Source organism: Chlorocebus sabaeus, chromosome 5 (genome assembly GCF_047675955.1).
Source record: "Chlorocebus sabaeus isolate Y175 chromosome 5, mChlSab1.0.hap1, whole genome shotgun sequence".
NCBI lineage: Eukaryota > Metazoa > Chordata > Mammalia > Primates > Cercopithecidae > Chlorocebus > Chlorocebus sabaeus.
Window position 1 is genome coordinate 25,799,943 of NC_132908.1, and position 18,971 is coordinate 25,818,913.

Consider the following 18,971-nt stretch of genomic DNA (forward strand, 5'->3'; position numbering starts at 1 on the left):
ATGAGCAAGAAACTGAGTCTGCCAGGCCAGGGAAACTGAACAGAAGGGGCTATGGATAAGGGATTCTTTCAGCACAGGTTAAGGTGGAGAGGTGACTAGTGGAATTAGGGTCCCAGGAAACTTGTCCTAAGATAATCTGTGGCCATTTACAGGAAGAAGCATAAAACCAAAAGCCGCCACAATAAGAGTAAACTCCAAGAAAATGCCAAGGAATTAAGGAGAAGTGGAACAGGAAGGAAGCCTTGCTTGGGGAAAGGTGTCATGATTGAACACAGAACTTAGATCTGAGCTTCCTGGCAGCCGATGGAAAAAGGCAAACTCAGTGAACTCATGGCTCACATTCACTCCTAAAAGGCAGCACAGATGAGACTGTAAGGCAAATGGCTCTGCAAATTTGCTTTCTGAGAAGCCACATGCTGCCTGGCTCCTGGCACTGGTACCAGGCCCAGGGGAGTTGCACTCTTCCTGCTTACAACCTAGTTTCTGAGGATGTGGGTATGGGCAGTGGAGTGTGGTTGGCGTGCTTTGCTCCCCCAGGCCTCCAGGTCCCCAAACTCCTGTCAAAAACACACTGGTGGCACCCACCCCGCAGGCCATAGAGGAGTGTGCTCTTCAACTCGGTCCACACTCTTAAGATGGCACCTGAAACTCGGATTTCAAAGAGTTACCTTGTCTTTGGTAATCTGGGTTTTATTGTGAAATTTCATTTTTTCTTTAGGTAACAAAATAGACTCTTGATGATTTCTCCACGAGGCTGATTATTTCCTGGAGATGGACAGGTTTCTCTTTGTGCCAGTGCTGTTCTTCCTGAAAGCCCACAGTTAGCCAGACTGTGCAGGAATTTTCCAAACGACTTTCTCTTTTTCCCTAAGTAGATCAGCCTCATTTTTCGGAGGAGCTGGGGGAGGAACAGAAATTTGCCCAGCCCGCTCTCACAGCCCTTTCTGGATCTAAACCCCCGGCCACTGGGGAACAAGAGGGTGGCAGAGTCCTGTCTTCCCCCACACCTCTCGACCGAAGTCACAAGACGGGGAGGAGTGGGGACACGGGCAGCTGAAGCCATCCCTGGTTTCGAATTAGTCTTGCTCTGCTGGGAGAGCACAAGAAAGGCCGTGGCCCAGTTCAGGGCCACATTATGACTTTTATGGGCCCTGGGCACTTTTGCCATCATAGACCTGTTCCTCCATAAAAGATGTATTAAGATTTACCTTTTATGACAGTAATGGTATAAAGACAAATATGACCCTGTCTAGATTCGTTTTTATATCTTCATTATCATTATATTCTTTTTTCTTCTGGCTTTAAAAGAAGTCAAAATTAAACATTTTATGGGTCCCTAGAAGTATCGTGGGCTCCAAGCCCTGTGCTGGCTAGAGAAGGTGACCAAGAGAGTCAGAAGTCACCACTCCCCACTTCCCATTCCCCGGCCCCTCCCCCACCCTGTCCTTCAGCCCTGGAGGGAGGCACCTTCCTATGTAACCCTCTGCTGCCAGCAACACTGAGTGGGGAGACAGCCTTGACCCTTTTTCTCCCTGCACTGAAGCATCCAAACCCCAGCCCCTGGGCCCCAGCCTCGAAAATTGCCCACCCTTGATATCTGATCAAATGCCCCAGCCTCATTTTGAGAGTGCTGGTCCCTGGGGCCAGATCTGCCCCTCAGTTTATTCAAAGGCAGCTAGGAATAGTAACAATAACAACCTGAAGTCCTGGGTGCAAAGCCCTGCTCAGAGCACTTCACCATGGCAGACTCTAGGGTTCAACACGTTACTAGCTATGTGGCTGCAGGCAAGTCAGTTTTCTGATCTGAAGAATGAATATAATGTTAGTCCCTCTCTCTTGGAGGAGTAAAGAGATTAACACATGTGGCAGGCTTACCCCAGGGCCAGCGCATAGTAGCATCTGTTAAAGAAAAAAAAATGTTTTTTGAGAGACAGTCTTGTTCTGTTCTGTTGTCCAGGCTGGAGTGCAGTGGCATGATCCTAGCTCACTGCAGCCTTAACTTTCTGGGCTCAAGGATCCTCCTGTCTCGGCATCCTGAATAGCTGTGTATTAGTCTGTTTTCACACAGCTAATAAAGACATACCCAAGACTGGGTAATTTACAAAGAAAAGGGGTGTAATTGACTCACAGTTTTATATGCCTTGGGAGGCCTCAGGAAACTTACAATTATAGTGGAAGGGGAAGCAAACATGCCCTTCTTCACATGTCAGCAGGAAAGAGAATGAGTTCTGAGCAAAGGAGGAAGCCCTTATGAAATCATCAGATCTCTTCAGAACTCACTCACTATTGTAAGAACAGCATGGGGGAAACTTCCCCCATGACTCAGTTACCTCCATCTGGTCCCACCCTTAACATGAGGAGATTATTACAATTCAAAGTGAGATCTGGGTGGGGACACAGAGCTAAACCATATCAAGCCGGGACTGGACTACAGGTTCACACCAATATGCCCAGCTATTTTTTTTTTTTTTTTTTTTTTTTCATAGAGACAGGGTCTCACCATGTTGCCCAGGCTCATCTCAAACTCCTGACCTCAAGTGATCTTCCGCCTTCAGGCTCCCAAAGTGCTGGAGTTACAGGCATGAGCCATCACACCCAGCCCGTTAAAGAAAAACTTATCTAAACACTCTAGGTAAAAACGGTAATGAGGACTTATTTAAGAGGGACCACCGCCATGGGGGTTTGCAGTAGTAGGGAGAGATCGGGCTCAACTCTGAATACAAGGACAAATGGAGATTCGTAGCCAAGGAGCAGGATGGGGTTCACAGATGAAAATCACTATGGGTAAGGGTCTTCTGGCTAAACTGACTCAATAGGGTTTTTGCTGAAGGCATGCCAGGGTGATAACACAATCAGGGATGAGGGAGGAGGAATTTGATCAGACATCAAGGGTGGGGGGTTTCAGATGCAGCAGGATTCTTGCTAAAACGGGACTGAGTGGACCAAGGACAGAGCCCAAGATTGGGGTCTAGTCAGAAGGAGGACTCAGAGGGCCCTGATTCAAACTGGGTCAAAGGAGAGAGTCTTTATTACATCTCGGTCAGTACTGGCTATTGTGATTAATCATGATGAATGAATGAATTATAATTCACTTGTCCTTCAGTATCCACAGGGGATTGGTTCTAGGACTCCCCATGGATACTAAAATCCAAGGATGCTCAAGTCCCTGACATAATTTGGGGCCCACTCCTGTAATCTCAGCACTTTGGGAGGATGAGGAGGGAAGATTGCTTGAGGACAGGTGTTGAAGGCCAGCCTGGGCCAACATAGCAAGATCCCATCTTCAGAAAAAATTTAAAAATTAAAAATATTAGCTGGGCATGGTGCCACACACCTATAGTCCCAGCTAGTCAGGAAGCTGGGGTGGGAGGATCACTTGAGCCCAGGAGGTTGAGGCTGCAGTGAGCCGTGATTGTGCCACTGCACTCCAGCCTGGGTGACAAAGCAAGACTCCATCTTTAAAAATAATAATAAATTTTTTAACTTTTTAAAAATGGCTTAATATTTGCATATAACCTACATGCATCCCCCTATATACTTTAAATCATCTGTAGATTACTTGTAAAATCTAATACAATGTAAATTATATGTAAATAGTTGTTATACTGTATTGTTGTTAAATCTGTATTATTTTTAGTGTTGTATTGTTATTTTTTAATTGCTTTTTTCCCCCCAAATGGTTTCCCTCTGGGTCTGGTGGAATCCACAGATGCAGAACCCACGGCTGCAGAGGGCTGACTGTAATTGGTTAGAGGAAGGGCTGCCCCAGTCTCCGCTTTCTCCACCACCCCAGAAGGCATTGGCCTTGGGCTGAGCTGGTTCGGCAGACATCAGACCCCAGCCTCTCCCCACATGGACCTGGCTGCTGGCCTCTGCCCAACCCTGCCTGCCAGCTCTTCCTAGACAGAAAGCCACACTTTCCTTCCCACAGGAGCAGAGCAGAAGCCCTCTCTACCTCCTCCAAGCCCCTCAGCACCCCTTGCCCTATTTCCAAGGGGCTCCCTTAAGACCAGCCTCCCGTGTCTTCCTGGCCAGACGCCCAGCTCTCAGCAGCAGCCTCAAAGTTTATCTCCTCATACTGTGTCTCTCCTGTTTATCTTCTCCCAGGCATGAATACAAAATCCTTTCTCTCCACCACTTGCTACCTCAGTCTTATTCCATCATCTGGCTGCTATATAATTCTCAGTTACTGTTTTCTGAAGACTTAAAATCTTCGTCCTCCCGCCTGGTCACTCCTGCAGTGCAAGTCCGTGAAAAGAGCACAGGGCTTTGAAGCGCAATGACCAGCTGCATGACCTTGGGCAAGTCAATTAACCTCCCTGAGCCTGGATTGTTTATCTGCCTGGAATTATGGAGACAATCTTATTTGCTTTCGCAGTGGGTCTCCCCACTAGGAGGAAACCTGGCTTGGTTTATTTGTTTTCTTGAGGGGTAGAAACTTCGAGAAGCCCTTGGAGGTAGAGGAAAGAGTCCCCCACCTCCTGTCCCACAAGGAGCCTGCTTGCAAGAACTGGTGGTGGCTGCCTGTGGCCAACGATAAACTTTTGTTGTGTGGCTGGAGTGAGCAGGTTGGGGGAAGAGCTGCATGCTTGGAAAAATGGAGGGGATTTTTTGATGTTTGGTGCAGGGGAAGAAAAGGAGAGATGAACCCACTGATGAAGGAGAGGGGGCCGGCTGCCTGCCCCCCGAGACATCACGCCCAAACTGTCTGAAACAGACTGATCATCTCCCCTCCAGCCCCTTCCCCTTCTTCCCCATCTTGGCGAGACCACTGTTCACCCCATCCCAAGCCAAAGGACAGCCAAGGGATCTCCCAGGTCAGGGGCCCTCTGACCATCTGACCCCTTCTCAGAATAATGTTTTCCACTGGATAAAATGAAATACACAGTATAGAAGAAATCAGTTACATTGAAATACAGTTAGCAATATATTCAAACAAACTTTTATAGGAATTTATGTGCCATTTTGTTAACATATGAAATGAGATTTGGTGGAAGCTCTAATAAGTATCATACTTTTTTTTTTTTTTTGAGACAGAATCTTTCGCTGTGCCCCAGGCTGGAGTGCAGTGGCGTGATCTCGGCTCACTGCAACGTCCACCTCCTGGGTTCAAGCGATTCTCCTGCCTCAGTCTCCTGAGTAGCTGGGACTACAGGTGCGCACCACCATGCCCAGCTAATTTTTGTATTTTTAGTAGAAACTGGGTTTTGCCATGTTAATCAGGCTGGTCTCGAACTCCCAACCTCGTGATCCACCCTCCTCGGCCTCCCAAAGTGCTGGGATTACAGGCATGAGCCACCATACCTGACCAAGTAACATACTTTTGAAGGAGTGCATTTTGAGATAGCTGCAGCTGTGGTGAGATTTCATGAAAAGTGTGGATTACTATTGGTGACTATGTCATGGGTCTCATTCCCACTACTGGTTTGTTGGAGGAACTGCTAAATTACAGTTAATTTTATGTTAGAAAAATAAAGATGTTATTTCCCCCAACTGGGTTCATGGACCTCCTGAATTCTGTGCACTCCAAGCTAGAAACCTTGACCTTGACTCTATTTTTCCCTAACCACTCACTCCCACTCGCCTCTCCTAACCAGTCCCCAAGCCCCACTGACTTTACCTCCTGCACGGTGGACTTGTCCCTGTCCTCACCCATTCTCTACTTGGGCCTTGTTGCTTTGTATCAATATGACTCCCGCTGCCTCCTGGCTGGCCTCGTTACCTCCGTTCTTGCTCCACTTCATCTGTGCTCCACCCTGAACCCAGAGAGATCATCCCTGATATGGTTTGGCTGTGTCCCCACCCAAATCTCATCTTGAATTGTAGTTCCCGTAATTCCCACGTGTCATGGGAGGGACCCAGTGGGAGGTAATGGAATCATGGGGGCAGGTCTTTCTCATGCTGTTCTCCTGATAGTGAGTCTCACGAGAGCTGATGGTTTTATGAAGGGCAGTTCCCCTGCACATGCTCTCTTGCCCGCTGCCATGTAAGACATGACTTTGCTCCTCATTTGCCTTCCACCATGATTGTGAGGCCTCCCCAGCCATGTGGATCTGTGAGTCCATTAAACTTCTCTCTTTATAAATTACCCAGTCTCTGGTATGTCTTTATTAGCAGTGTGAGAATGGACTAATACAATCCCCAAATGCAAACCTGACCATGTTGCCCTTTGCTCCACACTCTTCAGTGGCTCCCTATTGCCTATATGGTAAAATCCAAAGACCTCTATAAAGCACTGACACCCTCACAAACCTCTCCAGCTTCATCTCTCAACATTCCTCCTCTCCCTACTCCCAGTCTTCCCACCATTCTGAGCTATGTGAAGTTCCCAGAATATGCCGCATCATCAGGCCTTTGCTTACTCTGTCCACTCCACCTGGAATGCCCTCCTCAAGTTGTCCAACAAGCAGACTCTTACTTATTTTCCAAGTCTCACTCAAATGTTGCCTTCCCCATGCCCACCCCACTGATCCCCACTCCCTGGGCAAATGTGGGTGCCCCTCCCACAAGGCTGTTAACACACCCAGTCCATAGAAGTCAACATGCCATGCTAGAATCATCTGATGAATACATCTCTCCACAAGATCGCAAACTTGGCCAACCGTGGTTGCTTATGCCTGTAATCCCAGTGCTTTGAGAGGCTGAAGCAGGAGGATTACTTGAGCCTGGGAGTTGGGGACTAGCCTGGGCAACAAAGCAAGACCCTATCTCTACCAAAAAAAAATTTTTTTTAAATTAGCTGAGCGTGGTGGGGGAGATGGGAGTTGCCTATAATCTCAGTTACTCACGAGGCTGAGATGGAAATATCGCTTGAGCCCTGAAGGTTAAGGCTGCAGTGAGCCATGATTGCACCACTGCTCTCCAGCCTAGGCAACAAAGCAAGACCCTATTTCAAAAAAAAAAAAAAAAAAAGAGAGATTTAGAGAGAGAGAGAGAGAAAGGCTTCATGAGGGCAAAGACTAAGTCTTTTTCCTTAAACTCCCCCAAACAAGCACAGTGCCCAGTTAGGCCTTTAGCGAATGTTGGTTGAGTAAATAAATAAAAGATGGAGGGGAAAAAAGATTAAACAAGCTCTCCATCCTTGGACTGCTGGGGATGGGGTGTACGGGCATGGTGTGCTTGGAGGCCGAATCCCACGTTGTCTGTGTGTGGTGACAACTGTTCTATTTTTCTTCTTTTCTTTACTATGATGATTGGATTTCCCACATCCTGGGGATGACAGATTGGCACATTTTGATCTATGGCGTGTGCTCTAATTTCTTGAATGCAGCTCTATTCTTTGCAAGATCCCTCTGTCAAATGTACATACCTCAATTAGGAGAGATTACTTCCCTTACCAAGAGGCTCATCGTTTCGGTTTCATTAAATAGAGAGTTCTTCCAATGCGTGAAGAATAGGATTAAATTTATAGAAATTCAATTTACACTCAGCTTTTTAGGAACAAATGTCTCACACAGCCAAGCCACTGCTCTGTCTGCCAGGCCTCCTGACGTTCTAGTTTATAGGCTTCCTTTATTCCCTTCCTGCATAATCCCAGCTTAACCCCTGATGACCTGGATCCGCTGCAGCGACCCTGGGCACCTACCCACCAAATCTAAGCGTTTGCTTGGAATCATCTGTCTCCATCTTCCTGAGTCCTATGAAGCAGTTGACGGTCCCATTCTTCCTGAAACCCTCAAAATCCCTGGCTCCGTGGCCTTTCCCCACAGTCCCTGCCCAACACACCCTTGCCTTTGAGTTTCCGGATGTGTTTGACCATTCGACTTCCAACGCAGCCTCTCCACGTGGAGTTCTCAAAGCCAGATGAGCCCAGGAAGAGGAGTGATGTGCCATCCACCCCAAAGCGGCTTCTCTTTTATATCCCAGGGAAAGGCGGCACAGTCAGCCTATTCTGCACAACCACCTCCCTCCCTGACACTGCAAATCCAATTCATCACAGACCATGTGGCACTGATCTCCTGAAGACATCTCAAGTTCATCTGCCTCTCCCTCCCACACATGTTATGCTCCTTGAGGTCTGGGACTGCCTACTTTTGTTCATTACTATAACCTTAGTACCTGGTCTGGCGCCTGGCACGTGCTAGATACTCAGTCAATATGCACTGGCCGTTTTTTACAAATGCTAAAACTCAGGCTCACAAAGAGAAGTGACTTGTCCAATGCCTCCCAGTTGGTACAACCAGGGCTTACTCCAAGGGCAGCACCCTTTCTCGCCGCTGCCCTGAGAGGCCACGGGACCGGCCATGCCTTACCTGAGAGCACCGTGAAGACAGCCGCGAAGGCATTGAGCTTGAGCCCGTCGATGACATTGCTGGAGTGGAAGAGCTCGAGACACATGAGGCTGAAGCCAACCACCAGTAGCAGAATGTACAGCACCTCGGAGACCACAGACAGCCACAGGACCCCTGTCCAACAGAGGCAGAGAGGCCGTGAGACGAGGGGCAACCCAAGATGGCTCACCCTGTGCCTATTCCTCCCACACCAGCGGAGGGTAGCAAGTCATTTTAGAATAGACCCTGGTTCTGGGGGACGTCCTGATTGATGACGGAAGGCTGTTTTGGCCGTCCCATCCTTGTCTTCAGGGGCCGGCTCAGGGACCCAAGCTTAAGTCAGCATTCTCTGGATGCCCATTACTGGGAAAGAACTTTTATCCTGTGGCCGGACCAGGGGCTCCCTTTCTTTCTCATGGGTTAGATGATCACCACTGAGAGCCAGCTTGCGGCCATGAAGCCACCAGTTTAGGGTGAAGCTGACACTGTAGATGTAGATAAGAGTGATGGAATGATGGCTTCATCAGACCAACCACCAGCCCTGGGAGCTGCCCTGTTCTGGGCTTCATGAGCCACACTGCTGTACTGTTAGGCCAGTTAGTGTGAGGTTCTGTGTTACTTCCAACTATACATTTTGTTTTGTTCTTGTTTGTTTGTTTGTTTCTGTGGGGGTTTTTTTGAGAAAGGGTGTCACTCTGTCACCCAGGCTGAAATGCAGTGGTGTGATCACGGTTCACTGCAGCCTCAAACTCCTGGGCTCAAGCCATCCTACCCCCTCAGCCTCCCAAGTAGATGGAAATATGGGAGTGCGCCACCATACCCAGCTAAATTTTTTATTTTTTGTAGAGATGCGGTCTTGCCATATTTCCCAGGCTGTTCTCAAACTTCTGGGCTCAAGCTATTTGCCTGCCTAGCTTCCCTAAGAACTGGGATTACGAGCCACCACACCTGGCCACCTGCAGCTCTAAGTATGCCACCTCACACACACAGCAGGCTTGCCCTCAAGGGACACCTACACTTTTATCTGCCCTGCATCCTACCCCACATTTTTTCTAGAACCCACTATTGCTACTCCCACGTGGTTCTCCCAGTTAGCCCTGTTCTGGTGGGGTCCTGCCCTCCTGGCATAGCTAATTGGTCCAGTATGATAATCTGACTTATAATTGACCAATCAAAGTCTTCTTCTAGGAATCTGCACTTCGATCCACTGAAGTAGACCAGGAAAGAGCAGTTCGGATGAGAGTCTGAGCATTCTGACCACGTGAGCACCTGGTTCCAGCTGTTCCTGAAGGCCACCAGCACGCCTGTCCTTTCAGTAGTTTGACAGTTCAAACTTTCTTTGTATTCCCTGAGATAGCACAGCTCCCTTTTCCTACAAATTGGTCCAAATTGGATTACCATCATTTGCCATCTGGTTTAGGGGGCATCTGCTGTTTTTCCTACCCATGTTATAATGATTCCTGCATGCTTTTTACCGAGAGAGCCTCTTTCTTCTCTGTCTACATAGTTCCTTTGCAGCTGACCCACATCTGGGCTCCATGCTGGGACACATGACTCAGATCTAGCCAGTCAGAGTGCCGTGTCCCTCCAACTCCAGTCATTGGTTCAGGAGTGAACTTCTGTATGCCTCAGTTCCTTCATCTGTAAAATGGGGGTAATGGACAGGCGTGGTGGCTCATGCCTATAATCCCAGCACTTTGGCAGGCTGAAGCAGATGGATCACTTGAAGTCAGGAGTTCAAGACTAACCTGGTCAACATGGTAAAGCCCTATCTCTACTAAAAATACAAAAATTAGCCGGGCGTGGTGGCATGCACCTGTAATACCAGCTGCTTGGGAGACTGAGGCAGAAGAATCGCTTGAACCTGGGAGGCGGAGGTTGCAGTGAGCCAAGATAGCACCACTGCACTCCAGACAAGGTGACAGAGTGAGACTCTGTCTCGAAAAATAAAAAAATAAAATGGGAGTAATAACACCTGTCTTGCAGTGTTGTGGTGATATGAACATTCAGTTGCACAGCAATGTAAGGAGCTTATGATTAGCACATAGTAAGAGCTCAAGTCATTTGTACTATTACAGTTTTTTTTAGAAGAACATAATGGGGATATATCCAATGGGGAATGGAAATACAGCCCAGGGGCTCTTGTCGAGGTCAAGGCTAGAGATAGAGTCAACAGGGAGAAATGAAATTGTGAGGGCACATATGATTTCTGAAAGAAAAAGTAGCGAATAGAAGATGGAACTAGGAACATCCTCATGGCTTGCCTTCCAGGTCACACTAGTCATGTGGTCCCCCAAGACCCACACTTTAGAGAAAGAACTACAGACCGGGCATGGGCAGTCAGACACGGACCCATCACCCAGGTCTACTGAATGAGACTCAGCCTCAGGACTTTTGCAGGAACTACTGGGAAAGAGAAATTCGCCCTTCCTTCTTTCCTTCCTTCCTTCCTTCCTTCCTCCCTTCCTTTCTCTTTCTTTCTCTTTCTCTCTTTCTCTCTTTCTTTCTTTCTTTCTTTTTCTTTCTGAGACTGGGTCGCACTCTGTCACCCAGGCTGCAGCACAGTGGTGTGATCATAGTTCACTGGAACCTCCACCTCCTGGGCTCAAGCGATCATCCCACCTTAGCCTCCTGAGTAGCTGGGACTACAGACATGCACCACCATGCCCAGCTTATTTTTATATTTTTGTAGAGATGGGGTTTCACCATGTTGCGCCAGCTGGTCTCGAACTCCTAAGTTCAAGTGAATATCCTCCCTCGGCCTCCCAAAGTGGTGGGACTGCAGGCATGCACCATCATGCCCAGCCCTAGAAGCCTTTTATTTCTACCAGGTTTGAGGCTAGAAGGATGTAAAGCTGAAATGACTGAATCACCAGACGGCAAGAGCCTTCCTGAGAGTGAACCCACTGCCAAGGGAGGCAGAGCCAAGAGCTGGAGGAAGAGTGCGTCCTGATGACATTGTTTGAGCCCCCTGGATCCAGCCATGCCTGAAGCTGCCAGTCTTTTGTTCTTTCAATCACATGAACCAATTAATTCTTTGTCTTTGCCCATGCCAGTTTGAGGAGAATTTCCATCACAACCAGGAGTCCTTATCTTCAGCTTTTCTGTTTTCCGGAGCTGTCGAACATGTCCTTGTCTAGCTCTCTGCCTTTGCACAAGTTGTTCCTTCCACCTGGAATGTCCCAGGGACATCCAAGAAATACTATTTATCAAATAAAACAAATAAACAGTAAATTCTGAGTCCCTACCTGCTCCCTGACAAAGAACCCAGATGCTGAAACACCCACTATCACTCCTAGCACAACATTGCTTTTAGAGTCTCAGAGAACTTTTCTTCTTCCTCTCTTTTTTTCTTTTCTTTTATTTTTCCCCCCTACCAAAATATCACATCTCCTGGGCAATTCCTTGGATTTTTGTAAGAGAATAATGTGCTCTTGGCAGCCTGGATGCTGTTAAAACACCCCCTGGCACTGCACACTCACAGCCTCCGAGCCCTTCGCTGGCCCAAGGCCCACCAGGCAGCGGGGAGCGAAGCAGGAAATTCAGGGAGCACTGAGCCTGCAGGAGGGTGGCTGACACCCAGGAGATTTCATCCCCAACCCAACAGTCTTTACCTCGGAGCTGCTGATGCTCCTCTCGCTGGGTTTCCAGCCCCTGCTGGTTCTGGCAAGGACTGCTGCTCATCATGGCACTGCGCACTGACTCAGCTGCCTCCCCCGCACAGCCCCCACACCACAGGGGGTGCGGTCAACCCTGCCCACGTGGGCCCCGGGCCAGGACGCTGCCCCCGCACCTCCCCTCACAGCAGGGCCCAGGTCTGCTCTTTCAGAAGTGATGGGAGATGGGCCAGAGCTTGGAGGTGGGGATGCTCCGGAAGTAACTTAACCATGGGGAAACACGCATGGGTACCCCGATGCCTGGCAGGGTGGTGGATGCTTTATTTATTTATTTATTTATGACAGACTGTCACTCTGTCACCCAGGCTGGAGTGCAGTGACACTACCTCGGCTCACTGCAACCTCCACCTCCCAGGTTCAAGTAATTCTCTTGCGTCAGCCTCCCGAGTAGCTGGGATTGCTGGCACCCACCACTGTGCCCAGCTAATTTTTGTATTTTTGGTAGAGATTGGGTTTCACCATGTTGGTCAGGCTTGTCTCGAACTCCTGACCTCAAATGATCCACCCGCCTTGGCCTTCCAAAGTGCTGGGATTACAGGCCTGAGTTGCACCCGGCTGGGTTGTGCTTAGACAGATAGATAGATATAGATATAGATATAGATATAGATATACAGATTTTTTTTGGAGATAGGATCTTGCCCTTTGTCCAGGCTGGAGTGTAGTGGCATGATCATAGCTCACTACAGCCACTAACTCCTGGGTTCAGGCCATCTTCCTGCCTCAGCCTCCATAGTAGTTGTGACTAAAGATAAGTGCCACCCTGCCCAACTAATTTATTTATTTTTGTAGAGACAGGGTCTCACTATGTTGCTCAGGCTGGTCTCGAACTCTCAGCCTCAGGTGATCCTCCCGCCTCGGCCTCCCAAGGCCTCCCAGGTGTGCCTGGCCGAGTTGTGCTTTTCCAGCTAGATTGCTAGATTTATTTCCTTATCTTCTTACTGGGCTCGGGAGCATCCGTCTGCGAGTTTCAGACCACTCCAGCCAAGGAAATTAATAACAATAATGATTGTTCTTGTTGTTATAATTGTCACAATAAGGGCTGACAGTTATAAGGTCTTTATTATGTGCCAAGTCAAAAAGGATGTTGGTGTCCCGCCCAGTCTCCTAGGCTCTCTTTTTAGAGTTTCTGTCTTTAGAGGATTGTCTTTGGGCAACCAGAGCCAATTTTTTCTATCTGTTCAGAAAATGACTGGGAACTTACATTTCCCTCTTAGGTGCCATCAACACATGACTGATCAGCAGGGTCCTGTCCTGTGGCTCTGGCTAGGACAACACTGAGCTGTGACCCACACTGCAAAGCCCCCATGGGGTCAGACTGGCCTGACACCATCCCTTGCTTTCCTTTCTCCCTTCCCTGTGCTGCAGCTTCAGTTCCCTTACCAGTCTCCCCAGGGAGCATTTCCTTCACCAATGACTTTGCACCCAAATACTCATCTTACGCTGTGCCTCTAGATAATCTGATCTCAGACACAAAAATTCATGTGGATTATATCCCCAAATCTTCCTAACAGCCCTGCAAGGTAGCAATGCATCACCCATTTTGCAGACAAGAAAACTCAGCTTCTGAGGGATTAAGCAACTGCTCTACACACCTAAGTAGTGACATAGTCTGGATTCAAACTCACGCCTCTGTGACTCCAGGAACCATGGTCAGCAAGGAGGCTGTCATCAGGACAGAGTGGCCACTTGGAAACCACATTCTCCCGCTCTTAGCAGGTTGCTGCAGCCGGTCTGGCTGTGGGGCGTAGGATTCCCTAGTCAAGGCTTCCATTCAAGCTATTCTCTGGAGTCCCAGGCAATTCTAGAACCAGGTGTCCAGAAAAGGGTGGCCACTGAGTGGGATGGAGTGGCCCTTCGGTTCTCAGGGATCCTGTACCAGCCAGCCACCAGGTGTGATGGGGAAGGAGGCTACAGGGTAGAGAAGGCAATCTGGAGGATTCTTGGAAGCCAGGCTGGGGAAACTGGACTTGACCTGCGTTCAGGGGCAGGTGAGGGGCTTAGCCAGGAAACCCTGTATGCTGAGAGGAGAGTGAAGAATGGATGGACAGGATGGAAAGAGCTCCTGGGGACTTCCGCTGCACTCCATGCGAGAGATGACAGTGACCCAGACTGTGGCCACAATGGGAATGAGGACAAGTAGGTATACTGATAACCCCTGAGGGTTGGACTCAGTGAGCTGTGCACCTATGAACCTGGCGGCAAAGGAGAGGGAGGAAGCCACACTGCTGCCATGTTCCTGGCTTGGACACCTGAGCAGATGATGGCGTTCCTCACTGAGCATGGAACACTGCTAAGGCAGGAGGACAATGACATGCAGAGCCTACATGAGCTGTGGAACATCCAGCAGGGATGTCCATGAGTTGGAGCTCAGACAGGTGTGGGGCATTGGCAAGACTCAGCACTCCCTGTGTATCTGCTGTGATTGTCAGAAGGTTGTTGGAGCCAACAGGGTGCCTCTGAACCCACGTGGGAGGCGGGATTCCAGGGAACATCAATACTTAAGGGGAGGGAGCAGTGGCAGGGGGCTGTGAAGGTGCAGCAGACATAGCCAGTGCCCCCAGCCTGCCCATGGCCCTTGGGGGCATATTTCCACCTGCTGGCCCCTGTGTCTCTGCCTGGGGGTTTGCCCTGGCCACCAGAGCCCACCTCCACCCAGCTTTGAGACAGGCTGGACATGCTGGGGGATGTACACCAACCTGCCCCCATGCCCAGCAGCAGCCCTCCCCGAGTGCTGAGTGCCAGCTGGCGAATAAGTCCCAGAAGCTGGGTGCCACTCGGGGCTGTGAGCTACACATTCCTGTTTCCCACCAGGGGACAAGTGCTTTAAGGCGGTGTTGAGTCACAACGTTAAATTGTCTAAACCAAAGAGTGAAAAAGTGATTCTCTTTCCCCTGATTTTTAACCTTCTTATTACCTCAATCAAAAGAATCTCTGTATGGTGCTAATAGGTCCTTAATACCTTTCTAACACTTGTCAATTTTTTAAAGCAGACGCAAGGCTGGCCTCAGGTTCAGAGTCTTCCATAGTTTCTAGCCAGATTGAGTAACATTTATTATTATTTGTTATTATTAATTGTTTATTTTTGAGACAAAGTCTTGCTTTATCACCCAGGCTGGAGTGCATTGTGCAGTGACTGGATCATGGCTCACTGCAGCCTTAACCTCCTGGGCTCCAGTGATTCTACTGCTTTGGCTTCCCAAGTAGCTGGAACTACAGGCACTCACCACCACACCCCACGAATTTTTTATTTTTGTTTTTTAGAGACAGGGTGTCACTATGTTGCTCAGGCTGGTCTGAAACGCCTGGGCTCGAGCGATCCTCCTGTCTCAGCCTCCCAAAGCTCTAGAATTATACGCATGAGCCACCGTGCCTGGCCTCAGATTCTCTTAACCCTTCTCACTCCACTGTAAGGAGTTTCTTTCATTAAAGTGTCTTCACTTGAACTATTTGGGGGATTCTGTTTTCTGCAGGGACCCTCAGTGACAGATTTTTTTTTTTTTTAATACAAGGGACTCTGATTTCCAGTGAGAATGGTGGTCTAAGCCAGTGATCTAAGCACACACTGAGTGCCCGACCAGCAGCACCAGGCTCACCTGGGCACTTGTAGTGCAAATTCTCGGGCCCCAGCCCTGTGGAATCAGAAACTCTGAGAGTAGGACTCATTCTGTGTTTGAATGGACCCTCCAGGTGATGTTGATATGCAATCCAATTTGAGAATCAGGAATCTAAAGTCCCGTTGTTAAATGTACATGTAAAAAATGAGGCCGAATGCAGTGGCTCAAGCCTCTAATCCCAGAGGCCAAAGTGGGAGGATCGCTTGAGCCCAGGAGATCGAGACCAGCCTGGGCAAAATAGCGAGATCTCATCTCTACAAAAATTTTAAAAATTAGCCAGGCGTGGTGGCGCGTGCCCGTAGCCCCAGCTACTTGAGAGGTTGAGGTGGGAGGGATCACTGGAGCCCAGCAGATTGCGGCTGCAGTGTGCTACGATCCTGTCACTGCACTCTAGCCTAGATAACAGAAGCGTGACCCTGTCTCAAAAATAAAAAATAAAAAAATGAATCACCTTGGTCGGGCTTGGTGGCTCACGCCTGTAATCCCAGCACTTTAGGAGGCCGAGGCAGGCAGATCACCTGAGGTCAGGAGTTTGAGACCAGCCTGGTCAACATGGTGAAACCCCGTTTCTACTAAAAATGCAGAAATTAGCCGGGTGTGGTGGTGGGCGCCTGTAATCCCAGCTACTTGGGAGGCTGAGGCAGGAGAATCACTTGAATCTGGGAGGTGGAGGTTGCAGAGAGCCGAGATTGTGCCATTGCACTCCAGCCTGAGTGACAGAGGGAGATTTGGTCTCAAAAAAAAAAAAAAAAAAGTCACCTTAAGGAAAAACTAAGTCAATGCTAGAAAAGAAAAGTAGGTGCTGGCGTCAGGCAAATAAAAGGCGGTATGGGCATAATTAAACAATCGATACAGAATGCCTGGGCTGTGATGAACGCTCACTTTTCTTCTTAGTGCTATGGAATGCAAGCTCGCGGAAGGACAGGAAGTCAGAACAGACAGCCTCTCAGCAGGCCCGGCAAGGCCTTGCCTTGGTGACGCCAGGAAAGGCTCCATAATGGTGGGGATGATTGTCCCAAGTCTCCGAAACTTGCACTAATGGTTCAATTTGCGGCAGAGAACAGGTGACCTTCAGGGGGCACAAGGAATGAAATGATTTCTCATCAGGTGCGGAGCCGGGAGGTGACAGCCGATCCTGTTAGCTGCACTTTTTGCCTTTTTAAAAAACAGCTTTGTGACGCCAACTCTGACCCTTCATTGCTGGGACTGATGGGTTTGCAGGAATGATTTCCCGTTCGCCCTGGATCCCTCCCTTGCTGAGAGAGCTTCCAGGGACAGATCCTCGACTGAGTGAAAAAAGATGGGTGGGAACTGTGTCTCGGCTGCGTGACCTTGAGTGGTCCTCTGTCCGTGGGGTTCCTTATTCCTAAAATGGGCATAATTGACTTGTTGGATGCAGTCAATGAGACAATACCTGTAAATCACACAGGCCCGACCTTTGGAAAGAGTTGAAGAAAGTTAAGTATGACTATTTATTGCTAATAAGTGTCATTATTCACAATTATAATAATTTTTCCTTTTCCTTTTTATTTTTTTAGAGACAAGGTATCAGTCTGTCACCCGGGCTGCAGTGCACTGGCTCAATCAAGGCTCACTGCAGCTTCAACCCAGGCTCAAGAGATTCTTCGGAGCCGGGCGCAGTGGCTCAAGCCTGTAATCCCAGCACTTTGGGAGGCCGAGATGGGCGGATCACTAGGTCAGGAGATCGAGACCATCCTGGCTAACATGGTGAAACCCTGTCTCTACTGAAAAATACAAAAAGCTAGCCAGGCGAGGTGGCAGGGGCCTGTAGTCCCAGCTACTCGGGAGGCTGAGGCAGGAGAATGGCGTAAACCCGGGAGGCGGAGCTTGCAGTGAGCAGAGATCACGCCACTGCACTCCAGCCTGGGCAACAGAGCGAGACTCCGTCTCAAAAAAAAAAAAAAGAGAGATTCTTCAGTCTCAGCCTCCTAAGTAGCTGGGACTACAGATGTGCACCACCATGCCCAGCTAATTTTTCATTTTCATTTTTTATTAACAGACAGGGTCTCACTCTGTCTCCCAGGCTAGAGTGAAGTGGCACAATCATGGTTCACTGCAGCCTCGAACTCCTGGCCTCAAGCGATTCTCCCACTTCAGCCTCCCAAGTAGCTGGAGCTACAGGTATGCACCACTACACGCAGGTAATTTTCCTAATTTTTCTAGAGACAGGGTCGCACTCTGTTGCCCAGGCTGGTCTCAAACTCCTGGCTTCAAGTGATCCTCCAGCCCTGACTTCCCAAAGTGCAGGGATTATGGACATGAGCCACCATCCCTGGCCAGCAATTGTAGTAAGAGGTGGTAAGGCATCGAGAAAAATTGAGGACTTGAACCAGCCTGCCTAGGTTATCTTAGCTCCATCATTAACTAGCTGTGAGACTGGGAAAAGGATACATGGCCATTGAACCTCAGTCTTCTCATCTGCAAATTGGGCATACGCGAAGCAGCCAGCCAATGGACTGTCGTGAGGATTAAGTGAATTAATTGATGAGTAAGTGCTTAGGACAACACCTGTCCTGTCTAAAGTGCCCATTAGCTGTTCCTGTTGTTGTTATTCCTAAAGTAAAGTAGCCAAGGAGAATTAGCAAGCCTAGAACAAGTGCATTTTCAGCCACTGGACAAATAAAACCTTTATGGGGATCAGAGGGGAATTGTTGCAAAGTCATATGAAGTCTCAAGACGCAATGGCCTTTCAAGAGAAAACACTTTTTTTCTCAAAAAATCCATCAGTTTAATACATCAAATCAATAAGGCACAGTGCAGTGGCCGCTGGCTGTGAGATGGGTGATGGGCCCCCTGATACCGAGCATGTTGAATCATGTAGATGATGTGGACTGGGACCTCGGGGGCTGGGAACGTCTCTGTGGCAGCTGCTGTTTGCAAAATGTCAATATGGGAAGCTCAGAGGCAGGGATGTACCGGGGCTGGGAGGAAAAGGCCAGAGGCCATGGAGAGCCACAGGGAGGGACTTCGGGGGTCACTGAGCCCCCAGTCCTTGTTCTACAGATGACAAATCTCAGATGCAAACGGGAGCCAGGACTTTCCCATGTCACAGAGTAAGTCAGGAGCAGAGTCGGGTGGGAGGCACTCTTCCACCTCCCAGACTGTTTCCTGTTGTGTGCCTGGGGGCTGCGCTGGCTCTATCCAAGGCAGGAGGATTGAGGTTTGAGGGGGAAAGGGCTGTCTGGAAGAGAGAACTACAGTGAGACCAACAGATGGTGGCTCCACCATGTGTCAGCAGCCCCGAGTTTAAACCTTGATGCTGCAAACCTCAGGAAGGTCCCTTTGCTGCTGTGAGCCTCAGTTTCCCTCTCAGCAGAGTGAGTAGATTCTCAAACGAGTTGCCAACAGGCTGAATCCAGCCCACAGAAATGTCTTGTTTGGCCCACACA

The 18,971-nt window shown here is 49.0% G+C and overlaps 1 protein-coding gene across 1 annotated transcript in view; it reads right to left on the reverse strand.

Moving 5' to 3' along the window:
* The window catches only part of GSG1L (GSG1 like), a 268,680-nt gene that overhangs the window by 83,757 nt on the left and 165,952 nt on the right, over positions 1–18,971 (reverse strand). The window contains exon 3 of the mRNA XM_007988670.3: positions 8,253–8,405. Within this exon, the coding sequence (XP_007986861.1) occupies positions 8,253–8,405 (153 nt within the window). The remainder of the gene's footprint in view (positions 1–8,252; positions 8,406–18,971) is intronic.